At 51.9% G+C, this 18,954-nt stretch overlaps 1 protein-coding gene across 2 annotated transcripts in view; it reads right to left on the bottom strand.

Moving 5' to 3' along the window:
• AGAP1 (ArfGAP with GTPase domain, ankyrin repeat and PH domain 1) overlaps nt 1-18,749 on the bottom strand; it is a 636,823-nt gene extending 618,074 nt beyond the window's left edge. For both annotated transcript variants that reach the window (XM_077155532.1, XM_077155533.1), the window contains exon 1: nt 18,560-18,749. In XM_077155532.1, coding sequence (XP_077011647.1) covers nt 18,560-18,722 — 163 coding nt within the window. In that variant the 5' untranslated portion in view covers nt 18,723-18,749. The remainder of the gene's footprint in view (nt 1-18,559) is intronic.
• Nucleotides 18,750-18,954: the final 205 nt, after the last annotated feature.

The raw sequence follows: 18,954 nt of genomic DNA, 5'->3' as shown, positions 1-18,954 counted from the left end.
TGGGGAAATTACACCAGCTTTTCTCTGCACCCTGTACGCAAAAGACCAGCCAAAGAAACACTCCAGAATGTGGACCTGTCAAAAAGATTTACACAAAACGTTTCCAGGAGGGTCGCTCTTTGCCAGAGACCCAGTGAGAACCTTCGCCGGGCCATACAAAGGTCAATGACGGAAGAAATGCGTTGAGGTTGGCTCTGGGTTTTCAGTGCCAGGTGGTGAGCCACAGAGTAAGCCGGGAAGCGCCTGCAAATGCACCAGGGAGGGAAGCTGGGGAGAAGGTCACATCCCTGCTGGGCAGCCCCTGTCCCCAAAACTTAGTGGGAACAGTAGCTACACTTCCCGAGGCTTCTCGTGCCCCTTGTCTGCCAGGGCCTGGCTCAGACGCAAGGAAGCGAGGCCATCCCTGCCACCTGTGCTGCCCGTGGGCACGGAGGTACACACACCTGCCAGGTAATCCAAAGCCCCCCACTGGAAAGGAAGCGTGGGCCGGTCAGCCCTGCCCAGCACAAATGTCTGCACTGGCGAGCACAGAGGCTGGAAGGGGCTGTGGAGGTCACCTCTCAGCCCCACCGCTCTGGGTCTTGGGGGCCAGCTCATGCTCCATTGGGGGAGGGCATCCTGGGCGCTGCAGGGTGTTGAGTGGCATCCCTGGCCTTGCCCTGCCAGATGCCAGTGGCATCCACCAATTGTGATGACCAAAAATGTCTCCAGATAGCTCTAAATATCTCCTCGGGGCTAGAACCACCCCCACCTCCCCTCAATTGAGTACCAATGTTCTTGACCAAACATCTGACGCACAGACAGGGAAACTGAGGCCAGAGGTCACAAAGCAGTACCGAGGCCCGGGGAGCACAGCCTGACTCCTGACATGTGGCTCGTCCTCCGGCCCCACCAGCACCCTTTGACGGCTCTCTGACTTCACCTTTAATTCTCTCTCTCTCTCTCTCTCTCTCTTGTGGCTCCAATGCCAGGGCCTAGAAAATTCTCCCCAACAGTCCCCACCAGAGGCCTTACGTGGAGGCTCACCCACTGCTGGGGAGAATGTGAGACGGTTTGGAAAACAGTTTGGCAGCTTCTCCATAAGGTTAAACAAACACCTACCACATCTCTTAGCCGCCCCACTCCTAGGTACTTACTCAAGAGAAATGAGAAAAGCTTTGTAACCTGAATGTTCACAGCAGCTTCATTTGTACAAACCCCAAACTGGAAACTACCTTCATGTCCAGCAACAGCATAAACAACCGTGGTAAATCCATACAATGGAATATTACTCAGTAATAAAAAGGAACAAACTGATAAACGCAACCACTTGGAATGAACCTCAAAATCATCACGTTGTGTAGAAGCCAAAGTAAGGGTACGTTCCTTCCTGCATGACTTCATTTCTATTAAATTCTAGAAAATGTAAACGAATCTACAGTGACAGAAAGCAGATCAGTGCAAGCAGGCAGAAGCAGAGGGAGGGATCCCAGAGGGGTGCAAGGAAACGTTTGGGGGTGAAGGGCACGTTCAGTATTTGGCTGGTCATTTCACAACTGCCAAAACTCATCAAATTATAAATTTCAAATATGTGCAGCTTATGTAAGCCATACCTCTATAAAGGGGCAGGAGAAAAAAATGAATGCAGAAAGCACATTACTGCTGGAAAATTCACCAAGAGCTTTGGAGAGGAACTGCCAGGAATCGTTCCCGGCACCCGAGTGCAGCAAACCTTACAGGCAGGTCCTCCCTGGAGCACCTGAGGATTCCTCCAGGTGGAAACTGGTCCTCAGGGTACCCACCAGCTCTTGGGGTGCCTACCACTCACTCCCCACCTTGAGATGCCAGCAAACAAGGCGGCAGGGTCACAACCTTCCAGTCACCGAGGCAGGGTGGTGGCGGCCACACCTGCACAGATGAGGACCTGGACACAGTCCACGGCCAGCTGGTGCCTAACGGGTAGGTGGGCTCAAAGCTGCCTTTCCCAAGTGCCCTTGGGAGGAGACAGAGCACTGGGCTGGGAGTCACAGGGTCTCGGTCCTGGACAGAGGCCACTGTCAGACAAGCCTGGGTGAGTCTCCTGCCTCTCTAGGAATCCTCGGTGCTTCTCCTCTACGAGGAAGGCAGTGCCAGCTGCCACTGGACTCGAGGCTGTGGGAGAAAGGTAACTGAGCACATAATGCTCTGGAACCAGCTCCCCAAACGAAAACTGCAGACAGAATGGCACAGCCAGCTTCGGCCAGAGCCGTGCTCGGGCCTGGCCACTCCCAGCACTGCCATCTTTCTCCGCGTGACCTCCGAACCCACTGCTTCGGCTCTCAGGGCCACAATTTCTCCCTATTACGCTGATTACAGTTCATAGGCAGTAACTTCTATTTATGTGTGCAAAAAATTAATAGCTTGCTAGCATCTCCATTATTATAATGTCACATAATTCAAGTGGCTTAAATTTCAGAGCTCTATTTCCAGCCAGCGAGGACTGAAAGGCGTGCAGGCTCTCTAAACCACACTGAACTTTCAGAGGCGCGTTGTTTGGAAATTCTCCCCCCACCCCGACCGCGGAACCTGTAATCCAGGCAGCCTGCTTGCCATTCTGTCCTCCTCCTCACACAATCAAAACCGTCAGTCAGCAAACTTCTGCAGCAAAAGGAAAGGGAACCAGCAGCTGTTATTTTCTCTATAACCTCGGTGAGTAGGACTGAGCATGCATGTGAGTTCTGAATCGCAAATCGACATCTGCCGGAGAGCCGCAGACAGCCCAAATTCCTCAAGTACCTCTGTAGGCCCTTGGGCTGGTGGGGCATGTTTTCTTTCTGCCTTATTTAAACATCAAAACCGTGGGTGGCTGGTGTCGGTGAGCCGAGGCTTTGAGTCCTAGCTTGGCCAAGTGTGGGTGGCCTGGGGTGAGGGTTTGAACCACCTCAGGCCTGGGGTGACCAGGATGATAAAACGACACAAAGGCATACGGAGCTCCCACCAGGGTCCCACAGACGGCAAACACTCGGCAGGCAGTAGGTGCTACTGTGGAAGCGACCCAGAGGGAACAGGTAATCATGAAGTACCAAGCAGAAATTTCTGGAACCTGAAGCCGGGCAGCTGTCAGAGGCACCTCCAGGCAGCAATGTCACCTACAGGAAGGCTGCCTGCTGGAGCCTGGGTCTCCCAGGTAGCTCCCCCACCCCCAACCCGGCCTTAGCCAGAGCTCGGCACCCTGCACCTGTGGCTTCCACTTACAGCATGCAAATGTTTAATAGCTGCTTGTATCCTCTTTTCCTAAAAAGAATCCATAACTAAAATCTCAAACGCAGCCACCAGGGTACCTGGGCTCCTCAGCTGGTCAGCACCGCACGCGGGGGCTGGACCCAGGACCCTCGGTAACTCTCGTCTGCGGATGCTCAGCTGCAGCAGCCAGAGGGCATCGCAACGGCGGCTCCGCCAGGGCTCTCCAGGTAACAGAGGCTCGGCATAAAAAACAGATCCTTCGTGACTGCAAAATAATCCCAAATGAAAGAGCAGGAAGTTCTACAGCAGCTCACGGTGGTCAGCTCCGGAGGGCAGGTCCACAGCAAGGGTGACCAGGCAGCCCAGGGGACTGTCCCAGCTGCAGCCTCCCTCAGGCTGGGGTCTGACAGTCAGTGTGCAGACGACTGGAGGGGAGAAGCAGATCATGCCTGCCCCACTCCACCCAGGGAGCCGCTGGTACGTCTAGAGAATGTGCCCCATCCGCAGATGCCCGCATGCCTCCCGCCCCTGCAAAGGGTGGACAGGGCCATGGAGGGGACATGGACTCTGGAGCAAGTCCCCACGCTGGGTTTCATCCAGCTGTTCCAGGGCTCAGTGGCTTCACAGAGACGCGGCTTCTGCCGGCTCAGCACTGGGGCTGCGCCAGAGACACGAGACTTTCAAACCAAGGAGCAGCTCCCGGTCATACAAACCCAAAGCTTCTGCTCCGAATCCAGAAGCCCCCCCCCAGGCGCTGTCAGACATGATGTCACTTCATTTTAGTCTCCAAGGTCTTGGCGCAACCAGAAGGAAAAACCCGAAACTGTGGAACTGTAACCCACACCACACTTTGAAATCTGTTCTATAACTACTTGTTAAAATGTACTTTGAAATGGACTGCTTTTTTGGTATATGTTATACTTCACAATAAAAAAAATTAAAAAATAGAAAGATAATCTACCAGAGAAAAATACACGTGAAAGAGAGTTGTTTGAGAGAGCCAAAGAGGATCGAGTTAAAAAAAGAATATTAATGTGAGCACAGATGAAGATGGTTATTATTATCTTTTTTAGTTTGGAATAGAAAGATTGAAAGTTATTAAGACAAATTAAACACACACACACACAGATGTTGTCACAGTCATCACATCTTAAGGCAGACATTTTTTAAACCACTGAACTCCAAGCCTCGGCACTCCCCCCAGCCCCAGCATTTAATCCAACAGGAGTTATGCAAGCAGAGCCAAGTAACGGTGACCATGGAAAACGGCTCTTCTAAACACAAGTTTCTGGAAAAGTTCACTGCAGTTGCTACGGGTGGCATCTTCTTAGAGAATTCCTAAGCCAGGACTGTTTTAAGAATCAACCTGTGGCTGCAGCAGGATGCTGCCTTTTGTCCTCTGGCACTAAAGATGTAAACCCCAACCAAAATGCCCCATGCCTGGTTCCTGGCCTCCCACTTGAGGAACATCTGCCAGGCAAGGACTGGGCCTTCAGGGTAAAACACAAAGGTCCCTGGAAAAGACATTGTAACATCCCCACACAATGGAATTATTCTGTGTTAGGTTTTTATGAGAGAGAAAGGGAGAAGGAATTCAACTGGGCAGGGCAGTCAAGGTGGGCCTCCTGGAGGAGGTGGCATTTAAGAGATGACTTCAAGCATGAGAGAGGTCTTTAAATCAGAGAGAGCCATGCTGTGCCAAGAATTAATTTGGTTGTCTATTGTTTAAATTATCTGACGAGATGGGCAGCCAAACAACCTGACGACTCCTACTACAAGGCATGTGGGGGGGGGCATTATCTTATAATGAAAGAATCCCCACTCTAGTAGCAGACTGTAGGTCCAGAAATAAAGCTTTTCCACTTTTTCTTTCTTTTTTTTTTGGGGGGGGGGGGGCTGTGAGAAAGTGTGAGGAGAATATGGGGAGAAGGGGGAGGCCCTCAGCACTACCAACCTACTAGCAACTGAGCCTGCAATTAAAGAGGTGTCAACTGAAATACATTTCCCCATAAATTCCCCTCAGCTAAAAGCCTGCTTGGACTTTGAACAGATGATCGTTACAGAATGGAAATTAAAAAACCACAGCTCTTGCTAGAGATTTTAGACCTGCAGGCTCATTCAAATGGAAACCTGGCACTGACATGCAAAAAAGCAGGGTGGCTGAGAGCACAGGCAGGCTTGAAGTCCCAAGAGCAGGGTTCCAAACCTACCAGGACAACCCAGGCGTGTCGCTGAGGTCCCAGAGAGACACTGCCCTGATCTGGCACGTGCAGACAGCAGCACAACTCACGAGATGGGGGGTCGGGAGGCGCCCCAAAGACGGTCTGGTGTCTGCTAGCTGGGTCAGCATGGAGAGAGCCAGGTGGGGAGTGGGGGTCAGTGGATGGGGCAGTGGGGCGCCCTGGTGCTGTGAGGCCGGGGGGAGGAGGGCATGGCTAACTCAGGGACAACCCAGGAGACCTGTCCCGTTGGCACCGGCTCTGGGTCCAGTCTGGGAACGGAAATTTGGGTTAAATGACCTTCTGGAACTAACACTGCAAGGACAGGGCTTGCAGGGACAGGGCTTGCTGGTCCAGCTCCCCGTGGCTGCGATTTTGGAGGCTGCTCCCTACACCTCATGAACCGGAAAGGACAGTCAGAGCTGAACGACACTTCCAAGGCCTGCGGTCGAAACCACCCCATCTGGAGTATACACGGACACAGTACAGAACCGCTAACTACCTGCACGGCATTTCCCGCGTCCTCATTCTAATGACACACGACCATCTCCAGGGTTACAGACGGTTTCAGGGCTGCTGTTTACCACCTGTGGGTTAAATCAGGAGGGAAAGATTATTGTGGAGAGGCCGGCAGGAACCACCTACAAGGGTCCTCAGGCAAACCGTACACACGCACTCAGGTGCTGTAACAAGCACGTGGAAGCAACTGTTACAGAAGGGACACAAGTACTAGATCATCCACACACTACCTAAAATATGTACATGCTCATGATATCACAATACGTTTCCTTCTTTTCCTTTTCTTTTTTGGATAATACTCTGCTGAGTGGAATTTCAGTTCCTGGCTGTATTTGTTGGGGGAAGAGAGTTGTAGATGAAATGACACCATACAATGCCCTGGGGCAATCAGGCTTTAGCAGTCAGGAGACTGTTCTGCCCTTCCCATCCCCACCCTCACCAAACTGGACCAGTCTGGATTTGAGTTCAGGGACTGAGGAGCAATGGATGGAGCAATGGCAATCACTTTAGAGTCAGGAGAAACCTGGAGACCAAAATTCAGCTCCTCAATCTTTAGATGGTAAATGTGAGGTCTAGAGGAGCAGGTGCACTTCCTAAGGGGACAGGAGCAAGTCACTGAGGGGGTACCAGTTTCGGCCCCCTGGGCTGTGGTTCTCACCCACTCTGTAGGCTACACAGAGTGGTCAAGGATCTCACTCTGCATTACATCATTCTTCTCCCAGGACACAGTCGCTGCAGCACATGCTCCAGCGAGACAGTGTGTGTGTTCCAACCAACACAACAGCCACTCCTAAAAGCAAAGTCCTGGGGTGCAGAGGACACTGTGCCCTCCCGATCCCAAACCACCAAAGCCAAAAATCTCTCTCTCTTTCTCTCTCCGTCTCACACACACACACACACACACACACACACACACACAAACACAAACACACACACACAAACACACACACACACACACACACACACTCAGAGCCTTCAAAATCAAATCAGACATTTTCCTTTGGGTTCAACTTTGAAGTGTATCAAAGCTGTCCTCCCGAAGCACAGGTCAAACCAGCTTCCTGCACAGGACAAGCTGCCCTCTTATTGAATCCACACTTAACACGCACCTCGTCCCCTCGGCACGGGCACCGCACCTGGCACCCAACACCACAGAAAGGGGAATTACTCTTTCCCTTGAAACTCTTTTGATTCCAAGCCAACAACGTATCAGCCTTGGGAAACTTTGCATTCCATGCAACATGCTAGTCAAGCTATCCTCTGGGTGGATGGAGAGAGAAAGCACACACGAATGTGAAGGGGGCGGCACAGGAGAGTTCACGCTATGTTATATTCAAACCATGTGTATGTTTGACATTTTTCACAATAAAATGTTTAGGAAGAAAAAAAAAACCTCTCCAGTTATGGTGCATCAGTCAATTTACTCACTTTTAGTACAATTTTTTTATTGCAGAAATCCCAAACTGTTGCCTGGGCTAATGGTACCAAGCTGGCAGGAAGGCGGGAAGGCGAGAAGGCGTGAAGGCGGGAAGACGGGAAGGCGGGAAGGTGGGATGGTGGGATGGCGGGAAGGAGGGAAGGAGGGAAGGAGGGAAGGCGGGATGGTGGGAAGGCAGGATGGCGGGATTGCGGGATGGCAGGATGGCAGGAAGGAGGGAAGGAGGGAAGGTGGGATGGTGGGATGGCGGGAAGGAGGGAAGGAGGGAAGGCGGGATGGTGGGAAGGCGGGATGGTGGGATTGCGGGATGGCAGGATGGCGGGAAGGAGGGAAGGTGGGATGGTGGGATGGCGGGAAGGAGGGAAGGAGGGAAGGAGGGAAGGAGGGATGGTGGGAAGGCGGGATGGTGGGATTGCGGGATGGCAGGATGGCGGGAAGGAGTCTGCGGCTCCATGGAGCTGGGCAAGGGCCCTTTCACCCCGACCACACACAACACAGCCAAAAGCGCTGGTGTGGGCATCACAGTTTCCTAAGGTGCGAGGACAAGGCAGTCACCTGCCCACCAAATCAGGCGGCACCACCAGCCTCTGACCCTCCCCGCTGTGGAATCTGAGGAAGCCTGCTCAGCCTGCATTCCATGAGAAACGGTGGTCATTTCCTGTCTAGAGAAAGCACATAGGCTCTGTCGTCTAAGTCTGGAGTTCTGAACTGCTTTCAAAAAAGAAGGTGCCCATGAGTTCAAGGTCAGCTCGTCATCCACGCTGGTCCTCCATGACTTGTAAACAGAAGCAGAAAACAGAACTGCCCATGACTCGAGGGGTCATGCTTAGTGTCTCCTGGCAAGCTAGAGGCTTTGGGAGAACATGCTGCAGGGAGAATGTACATAAAACTAAAACTTAGATAGATATAATTATTTTTCTTTATCAGCATGAGATGGCCAGAAAAGCAACTACAGCTCAAGAAACCTGGGTAAAACTGAGATTTTCCAAGTCAAAAAATGAGAACTGATTTCCTCAGGGGCTCAAACAAGGCTTCCTCCAGGAGGCTCACACACCTGGCCCCGCGAGCACCTACCCTGCCCTGTCCTTGCAGGGCACAAATGGTGCTGGACTCAAGCACCTGATGGCATGATTCCATGGATCAAAAAGCTAGGATAGGAAAAAATACACCAGCACACCCCAAATACAGACCAAGTCTTGGGCTGGACCTGCTCTGCATTGTTCTTTGAGAGGCATGCCTGACCGGATAAGCAACCAGCCCCACAGGCTGGACCTCAAAGGCATACCCACGTGCACACACCCCGCCACCCCTCTCCCACGGTGCCTCAGCTGCCCCATCATCTGCTTTTGCGTGGCCTCCTCGGCTAGGTCTGAAGTGCCCTGGGAGATCTAATGTCCCCCACAGCTGGTCTCCTCCAGCTTCAAAAACCGTGCTCTGCCCACTGCAGGTGCTTGATACAAGCCCTTCTGAGGATCATCACATCAGCGCTTTCCAACTAAAAAAAATGAGGAGAAATCCGGCCCTCCCACCACCATCTCTCAAAATAAATATTTGCCTTGGTAAATGACTGGAGAGACACGCACGCAGGCACACATGCACGCAGGCACACACACTCACTTCCCCCAGTCCCTGTCCCCGTCCTGTAAGTGCCCCTGGGCTGGCCTTATTTAGCCCTGGGCTTTGTGGAGTAGGGCTGGACTGCTCCCAGGACACATCAGAAGGAACAAAGGAAATAACCCCTTGAGAATAAGGGAGAGCTGGCAGCACTTAGCTTTTTTTTTCCTTTTGTGTCTTCAGCATCATTGATACAAATGACAGAAAATGAAAACTGCTACTTTGTAACAATCAAGGCCACAAAACTGTTTAGGGCAGGAAGAGAAAGTAAGTTGCCTTTCAAATACCAATCCGGAGCCAACCATTATTTAAAACTCAGCACAGAAGGTAGGGCAGGTCTGGGCTCTGAAAGAAAGAGCACCCCACTGAGAGCTAATGTCTGCAGGGAGCACTGGGGGCCAGGGCCCAGGGGGTGGATGCCAGCCCCATCTGGGGGACGGTACTATCCACATTTGGAGCAGGGAAGCACTTTCAGGGTAAGCCTCACACTCACACAGCTTCGTTGATAAAGCTGCACTTTTCAAGTACCAAGGAACCAGCCTGTAGAAAATGCTAGGGTTTAAAAGTCTAACATCCAAGACGGTGCCTGAGCTGTAATGGCCATTTCGGTATTTGTTTATGACATACAACGGAAAGAATTAATAATCAAATAGGGAGCCAGCAGTTACATCGCCATTGTAAGTGACATAAAATGAACCCTGAATAGCAACGAGCAGTCCCTCCAGATGGAGCGGTCTCCTGAGGAGCTAAGCCACAGGGGAGGTATGGGGCAGAGGACACAGCTGCCTGGGCACGTGGCCAGTAGAGGAGAGGACACCTGGGTACAGACAGGTGTGCGTGAACACCTGCACAGCAGCATCTCCTAACAGTCCCAAACACACGGCTACTCCAGCGCCCATCAACAGGGGACCAGGCGAGAAATCCAAGCAGTGATTTTCAATCTCCTGCAACGTAGATGCACCTCACAAACAACGATGAATGAAAGACAGAGATGCAAAAGAACACCTACTGTGCATGTGTGATGCCATGCATATAAAGTTCAAATCAGACAAAAACGACTTGGAGAAGTTAGACGTGGACGGGGCGCTTGCTTTCCCGGGAGTGAGGAGTGCGCAGGGGGTGCAAAAAGCGGGGACAGGCTCCGGTTTCTCCGTCTGGGGCCGGTAACCCAGACGTGCGTGGCCAGTCTGTGAAAACTCCATTAAGGAGACCCTTGTGACTTGGCATCTTTCTGGATGGATTTGTACTGCAAAAAGACAGTTCGAAAAAGTTAAGGAGTTTGAAGTGTGTCAAGTCCATCAATGTCAAATTCAAACTGCAAATAACACATGGCTACTTGGGCTGCCCAGGGTTTGTGGGAGCATAAAATGATGCTTTAAAAGAAATAATAACCATGGGTAGACAGCGGTGGCTCAGTGGCAGAGTTCTCGCATGCCATGCAGGAGACCCGGGTTTGATTCCCAGAGCCTGCCCATGCCAAACAAACAAACAAAAAAAGCCCATGTTTTCCAGCCTGAATGTCTAACTGGAGCCATGCTGTCACCACCCAGCAGCATCCCAGACCTTTCAAAACAAAGGTAGGCAGCAGCACAGGGGGGCTCCCGGAAGCACACACCCTGGAAAATACACTCGATTCCCCACCACATAACAGGCAGCTAAAAACACAAACAGCATGGAAGTGCAGGGCAATCTATCTCAGTCTATCTCATTTTCACGTAAAAAACTGGCAATGAGTTATCAACAAATACCGCCTCTCAGCAAAGGCAACCCACCTTGTGCCCTAAGACTGAGGACAGGCCCAATGGCTCACGTTTACAAACAAGAAAAAAACTGTCTCAGGAAACAACGGTGGGTTTTGTTGGCATTTTGTTGAGGGCATTCATAAAATATTTCTTTTAACTCCTTTTCAAGTATCCTCCATGCTGTCAGTACATCCATATCAACTACAACTGAAATGTGAATTAAAACCAAACTCACTTCCAAAAGATACAGTTCTCCCTTTAAGGAGATTATCTAAGAAAATGGAAACAGTAGCCTCAGCCTGGCCAGTGCCCTAAGCTGGAAAACAACTTGGTTCTATTTGCTAGAGTCTGCTGAATGTTGACACTGCTAAGACCAAACATAAATGGTTCGTGAACATGGCTGGTAATTATTTGGAATTCTTCTTCCAGAATCATGAAAAGTGTTTCCCACACTTTAAAAAAAAAAAAGGCAAAAAAATTAAAAGAAAAAAAAAACCTTCTAAGCACGATGCTAACGGCAACCAGACGGCATGAACGGTTTTAAAGAGTAGACAGTTGCTTGTGGAGAAACACTGTAGAAACACTCCAACACTGCAGCCCAAAAAAAGACAATCCCATCAAACAGCAGAAGTGTGAAATCTGCAAATGAGCCCCCGGTTAAACAAAAACACCAATCTGTTCCCGGAGAGCCCAGCGCGGCCACCTGCTCCGGGCGGGTGGTGAGTTCCCAGCGTCAGTGGAAGAAACAATATGGGAGGACCGACAGCCCCCTCGGGCACTGGTCCCCACACTCAACCTATATTTACTCTGTGCTTTATGGAAAATGTCCCGAACTCGCACACTAATAGGCTATTTGGCTGGAGATTCAAAGCATCCACGAACTAAACCTTGCTGCCAGAGGAGATATCTGGACTCCTTCCTTCCCTCTCAGCCCCCAGATGCCCAAGAGTTCTGGCCTTGGGGGAACATGAGTGGGGAGCCCTGGGAGGTGGAGGGGAGGCACCGGATCCAAACTGCAGTCCAGTCCTGTCCACGGGGGGGGGGGGGGTCACAGCTGCGCCTCGGGCAAGTCACCCTGCACACAGGCTTTCCACAAGCGGGAACAAAAGTCGCCCCCAGGCCCCCTCGCAGAAGGACAGGGCTCCCCACAGCACACAAAGCCTGGCACTCCTACCCCGCACAAAAATAACAGATGCTGCGAAGATCAGGAATCAACATCTGTAGAGCGCATTTTGTTTCTCATAGAAAGGTACTTAACAAAGGGAAGGAATTATGTAGCTAAGCACCAGATGAGAACCCCAAACCCTGGGTTTTATAAATAGCTGAGCCTGATCCGCTCTGCCCCAGTCAATCCCTTGGGCTGCAGACTCAAGCGTTCTAGAGTTGGGGGGGGGGGGGGACAGCTGGGGAGGCAGATTTGTTTGAATGTTGAGAAACAGGAGAGATGACCAAATCGGCAGTTAACACAAGCAAGAGCAAATCTCCCAAACCCTAAACACCTGCAGGGTACATACCAGGAAAACGAAGGCTGCAAAACAAGGGATTTTCAGTGTGAACAAAATTTAAAAGTCTGATTTGAGCAACAACAAAACAGCGGTGGCAGGAACAGGGCCACAGGTTTTGTTTTGAAGGTTCCTGCAGCTGCGATGGCTGCATCTCCCTTCTGACTCACTTCCTTCGGGCTGCTCCGACAGCTCTTTTAAGCCACTAATAACATATAGCTCCCTCTTTATAGGCACGCTCTTTTAGCTTAGAGATGGCAGCAATCGCATCATCTGCCAAATTATCACAGAACTCCACCTAAACATACAGGAGACCATATTAGAAAGCAATATTCTCCAAAAGAGCGGAGAGAAAACCCACCAAGCCACAGACAAGGAATTAGAAGGAAATGGGACGCAGGCTGGCCAACCTCCCTGCAGGATCCTCTCAGCAACGTCCATCCTCTATTGGCCACTCCAGGAAACCCAGCACCTTCCAGGGAGTGCGCTTCCTTGCCAGACGGTGCCATGGAGGGAGGCTTTGAAACCAGGGGGAACCCGGACTTAAAACATGGGGCCCCGAACCACTCCTGAGCCCCGGCCCTAGTGTCTTCACGTGGGAACCGCAGGGCATGCAGCTAGGAAGCTCTCATCCCTCTCCCCTGGTCATGACAACCACACGGAAGAAATGAGCATGGAAGAATGAGGGCCCAGAAGACGCTGCGCAGCCTGAGTTGCTGTCCCTCTCCACCAGCGGCTCTCGGGTCCTCAGGACCAGCGGCCACAGCAGTGCCCGGAAACTTGTTAGAAATGCACCTGCCTGGGGCGCAGCCCAGACCCACTTAAGAAGAAACTCTGGAGGTGGAGGCCAGCTGAGTCCACAAACTTCGGGGTGACTCGGATGCAAGGTGATCCAGTTTGAAAACTGCTGCCCTAAGGGTTCAACCGAAAGTAGTTTATTATGGCACGGCCCCACCTACATTTGTCCCTACAGATGGCACTGCTCCTGTGTCCAAGGGCCACTCTCTCCCAGCATAGAGAACACCAACCTTTCGCAAACAATGGAGTTGAAAAGCCCTCTGAAATGCGGCAGGCAGATCTTTTTCTTCTCCTGCCTATACCCAAGAAAATTTCATCTCTGCTCCAAACACTGCGTGGCATTTAATTCACATCCAAGCTGAGACAGTCCATCCAAAAGGCATTCGGACCTAATGTGTGTGCTGTTTTGTGACATGTTACAGAATGTCTTCCCAGGGGACACACACTGTTTGTGTGGCCACTAAGGAGCAAAAGGGCCTCAGTTCCTGAGAAAATGTTAGCCTCTCTGGCAAACTGACCAAAGCCAACCAACAATCCCCCAGGACCCTCCAAGCACCGAGGATCCCAATGATTTCTGCCTTCAAAGAGCTCCTAGCCCACGAGGGTGGAGAGGAGAGAGCAGATGAGCCAGAGAGAGCTGGGGTGGTGGGGGGACAGGGAGGGCACAGACAGGCGTGCTATAATTCCATCCAGGACAAGCAGGAGAGCGCCACGAGGCACCAGCTCTGAGATGGACCCCAGAGAAAAGGGCATTTCAGAGAAGGGAAAGTGGTACATGCAAAGACGGGGGCCTGAGACTGGACCTTGGAGGGGCCCAGACACTAAGGAGAGGTATGGGATCTGACCTGCAAGCAACTAACAGACAATTGAGAACTATTTTTATAAGGAAGACAGTGTTGCATCTGAATCAACAATTCAAAGGCGCCATACCCGCAACCTTTAAACTTGAACTATTATTTACAGGGTCAATAGTAACAAAAGGAAAAGTATGCTCACCCACGGCAGAAGAAAGAAATCTGCCTCCCTAACTGCACATGCGTGCAACGACCAGACTAAGCAGACTTCCATGTGAAAACAACCTCCAGAAAGTTTCGTGGAGGTAAACAACTTCGCAGAGAGCCTGATACTTTGGGTTATTTGCAGTGTTCTCAAATCCTTCTCATCTCGGGCAGAGGACACATATGCGATAACACCAGCTCAGGACAGCTCCCACACAGAGCCCATGGGAAGGAGGGATAACCAGGGGATCAGTTCTACCTGATGAGGCCAGCACAGAGTCTGCGCTCATGTCTCTGGGCAACTTCCCTACCCCTTCCTGTGTGCGGGACGGCAGCTCAAGGCTGCAATGAGAGGACACACAGTGGGTGCTGAGCACACTGCCTGGCAAAGATGCTCAACAAAGCAGCTGAATTATATCCAGGAAGGGGTGCCCTCCCCTCCACTGTGGGGTTCAGAGGCACACGAGAAGGGAAACTCAAGGCATCTTCTCAGGTCCCCCAAAGGGCACAGACACAAACAGGGAGCCCTGGACCCCGCCCCCCACCCACCCACACACAGGGGTACTAGGCAGATGCCTCCAGCAGAGAGCCTGGCCCCTAAAGGAAGCCACAGGTTCACCGGTGGGGTCAGAGAGGGAAGTTCACCCTCCGAGACAGGCCCAGCATCCCCGCGGCGGGGAGTGGCAGGCGCCGGGCTGAATGAGCTGGGTTATCATTCACATCACACCTCTGCTCCTGGCAAGCTGAATTACAACGTGCAATTGCTAATAGAGGCTTTATCCTTAAAAGAACAAGCTTTATTTAACAAGAAAGGCAGCTGACTCATTTACCTCAACCCTATCAACCCCCAGCGGACTTTTCATTTAAAGGAGAACGGGGACGGGGAAAATCCTGACAAGCTGTTCAGTCGGGAAGGCGGGTGGGTTCCAGGCTTGGTTTCTGGGTGTGGGGACAGGGGAGGCTCCAGGGAACACTGGGGACACACGGTCACGTGACACAGCATGCCATGCCCCAGGGGTCACCCCAGAAACATGACCAGTCAAATCTGACAACAGTTGACGATACTTCCTTGAACACCAAGACAGGGGAGAAGGGAGGGTTGCGACAGCTTTCTAAGTTTATTTAAACAAAAAAAAACTGAAAACAAAAGGTTTTTTCTGATTAGCGAATATTTCAAACAGGACTGAGAGCAAAATCACATTTTCCATGACTGCAAAGAGGATCACAGACCTACTTTCACTTGAGAAGCTCAGCAAACTCTTTAAACTAAAATAAATTAAATCCAGTCAATCCATTAGGAGATTTTTCTGATCCATATTCACTCTGACTCCTTCTGGAATGAACATCAGCCAAAATCTCCCTCCTTTTGACAAGGCCACACCTCACTCCAACAGCAAAAACTCCCGAAGATACTAGAAAATGGGAAAGTTTTAAACAAATTATCGCACAACCAAATGCTGGAATATTACACTGCCATGAAAAATTACATCCTCAAAAATATTTCATAATGTTAGAAAGTGCTTACATTATCATCATCACAAAGCTGTGCGGGTGGGCCACGGTGGATCAGCAGGCAGAGACCCGGTTCTCCATGCCAGAGACCTGGGTGCGATTCCTGGTGCCTGCCCATGCCAAAAAAAAAAGGCTTTGTAACCACGAACAACAACAAAAAAGACTAGTTTGATATCATCTAAAATGAGGACAGTTCTTCATCTGGTGGCATTTACAAGCGGTTTTTAAATAAGTTATCATTTGGTGATATGTTATGATGTGCTTTCATAACTAGAAATGGTTATAATTTTAGATTCAGAAAGATTTCTATTTTGCCACTGTAACATCCAAGCCCTCAAGGTTTACAGATAGGGGTGGATTTGGGTATGTCTTTAGGGTGAAACGTATCAATTGCTATGCTATTCTGGGCACATACTCACTTACCCTACCTGGGTTATTCCAATGCTCCTGCAGCCTCCATACACCACGGCAATGCCCTCTGAGTCAGTATTTGCGAATAATCCACATCCTACATAACTGGGTGCAATTGTTCTGCTTGTTTCTTCTCTCACCCAAAAATGCCCTTCCTCAATTGAGCAAAACCCTCAATTTCCAACACATCAACTAAGTAGCTATAAATCACCAGCATACCATAAAATGGGCGAGGAATGGGGGAAGAACGTTGTTTTATAACAAATGAACTGAATTTTTTTTATACAAAGGCTTAAGATCCCGAAGAAGCAACGCTTTGGAAGGCTGCAGACCTGGGCTCTACTTAAATTATTCCTTCATTCAGGCCAGACTTCGAATGACCTCAGCCAATTACTCAAGAGGTCCCTATCCTTCAGTGACCTCTCCTCCTCTTTTAAAGTGAGGATAATAAAGCTGACCCACCCTCTCTCACAGGGTCTGTGCAGTCACACAATGAGGCCACGGATACAAGAGCATTTTTGCTAAAGTTCTACACAAATGAAAGGTACTGGCATTATTGATAATAATACAAAGAACAGAAGCACATTTAGGCAGTTCTTCAGTCTCATTAAATGAGCTGCAGTTCTGACACAATACAGACATTACTTCTTTCTAAAAAGAAAAAGAATAGCATCATCAAAGCCCCAACAGGACAAGTCCACTCACTGAGTCTTATTTACAAATGACAAGGTTTTCCAGAAGAGGGTCTGAACACTCACATAGGAGAGGCAAGCACCAAGCTTTTAAAAAACCACCATCTAGGAACCACACAAATATAAGACAATGAAAGAGAAATGCAACCACATCCTCTTGCTAGAAAGTCAAACAGCTTTGCTGGAAGTGCTGAGACTCCAGAGCCGAGCTTCAAGAATGGGCAACAAGAACGAGGCGTCATGAATCACACTCGGCTAGGTGACAAGGCGCTCTCAGCCTGATACATTCAACGCCTGGCACCGGCTTTCAACCCGTTTCATCAGACTTCTGCGGACGCAGCCAGAGCTGAAAACAGACAACCAAAATAAGTACCAAGCACCTTTCACTTTGATGGCAACAGAGTGGCAGCTCTCTGAATGAGCAGGTATCAGGAGACGAGCACAGGTTCTGGGGTCTCAAGACATGTCCAAGGCCCACTGGACAACGTGCCTCTTGAGCAATCTGGAAGACCCCTCAGTGGCCAATGGGGCAGTCAGGTACAGGAAGATGGTACCGAGGTGCAGAGAGCCAGGCCCTACATGAGAACAGCTCAGAGTCTCCGGGGAAGAAGCAAATCCCCTCTCTTTGGAGTCCACTCATCAGCCGGCCTGGCCAGGACATCGTAGAAGTCCACGGGGCTGCCAGATGCCAAATGAATCAGCAACATAGCACCCACCTTCTCCACCTAACCAGTGGCGTTTCAAGCCAGCACTTTGGGGTAGTTAGGGAAGACCACCTAGCGCCAAAGCCAAGCCTTCCTGAGGGTCGGTGCCTTCTCCCATGCAGATGGAGGGGAGCTGGGCCACACCTGCAGCCAGGCTTTCAGGCACACTCCAGCCAGGCCTTGGAATGGCCTCAGTTCCTCAACTGGGCCACCCCTGCCCTTTGGGGAGGACCATTCTGCATTAGGGACGATCCCACCCCACAGACCCATCACTGGCCAACAGCCTTGAGATGGACAGACTGCCCCTCGACTGTGGCTGGGGTATGACTGCACATTCCCTTTTGCCTTCCCCAGGTAAGTACTGGCAGGACCAAAGGGACAAACCAAGGAGACAATCCAAAAGCCAAGTAGCAGAAAACCAGAGCCACTGGTGCTCCAGAGAGAACATGGAGCAACCGGGAAGGATGGAACGCGGCTGGCCCGCTCTGGCAGGGCCCCAGCGCAGCAGGGAGGCGGGTGATCTGGCACAAGGTATGGGGGTATACGTCCCACAGCAGCCTCCACTCCAATGGCCTCCCAGTGCCAGGCACTTGGAACTGAGCCCCTCTGGCTCGGGTGGCCCTGCCCTCCTGGGAGGATTTTTCTGCTAATCCAGCCCAGGACTTCTGGTAGAAAGCACTGTCTCAGGGCACAGGGGCAGGCGACAGCACTGGAAACCCCGGCAGCAAGTCGGCCAAGTTCAACTGCCGGCTCTAGCCCTGAATTCGGCCAAGACCCGAAGAGAGCACCCTCACGGACACCCAGGGCCTCGGACCCAACAGCAACACTTGTCAAAGCAGGTCTCCAACCTCCGGCAAGACGCATGGCTCTGGCTGATAGATAACCTGTCACCGGCCGGGGGGCGCCAAGCCCTCCAGCTGCCTCCCAGGCATCGGGTCCCCGCGCCTCCCCCCACTCCCGGCGGCCCAGGACGCGGCGGCACCAAGCCACTTTCTCAAAGGAGGAACTCTATTGTCCATGATCAAATTAACGTTGGCGATCCACCTTCCCTGGCAGAGCCCGCGGCGCCGCGATCGCTCGGTGGGGAAGCCGAGCGCCCCGGCGCGTGTGTACACACGCACGCACACACACGCGCGCGCACACCCCCGCCGCGCCGGAGCCGCCCGCTCCTCCGCGCCCTCCAGCAGCCCGCCGGCGGCCGGCCCTCACCTTCGATGGCGATGACGTGCTCCCGGATCTGGTTCTGCAGCACCGGCTCCTCCACGCGCTCCAGCAGCTCGTAGATGGAGTAGATGTTGGGGTGGACCGACTCGAAGCGCTGGATCTCGGCCCGGATGGCAGCCGAGTTGGCCAGCTGCTGCTGGTAGTTCATGGTGCAGGCGCCGCGCCCGGAGCCGCGCGCCCCCCGCCGCCGCCGCTGCCCCGCGCCCCGGGGCCCGCGGGCCGCCGAGCCCGGGACGCCGCAGCCCCCGGGGAGCCGGGCCCGCCGGCGGCGGGCGGACGAGGCACGAGAAGAAAGGCGCGGGCGGAGCAGGCGCGCGGAGCCGGCCCTCGGGCTCAGTTCATGGCCGGGACGCGCAGCCGGCGAGCGAGCGGGCCCCGGC

This window comes from Tamandua tetradactyla, chromosome 3 (assembly GCF_023851605.1).
Source record: "Tamandua tetradactyla isolate mTamTet1 chromosome 3, mTamTet1.pri, whole genome shotgun sequence".
NCBI lineage: Eukaryota > Metazoa > Chordata > Mammalia > Pilosa > Myrmecophagidae > Tamandua > Tamandua tetradactyla.
Note: the sequence above shows the minus strand (reverse complement) of the source record. Positions and strands in the feature narration are given on the sequence as shown.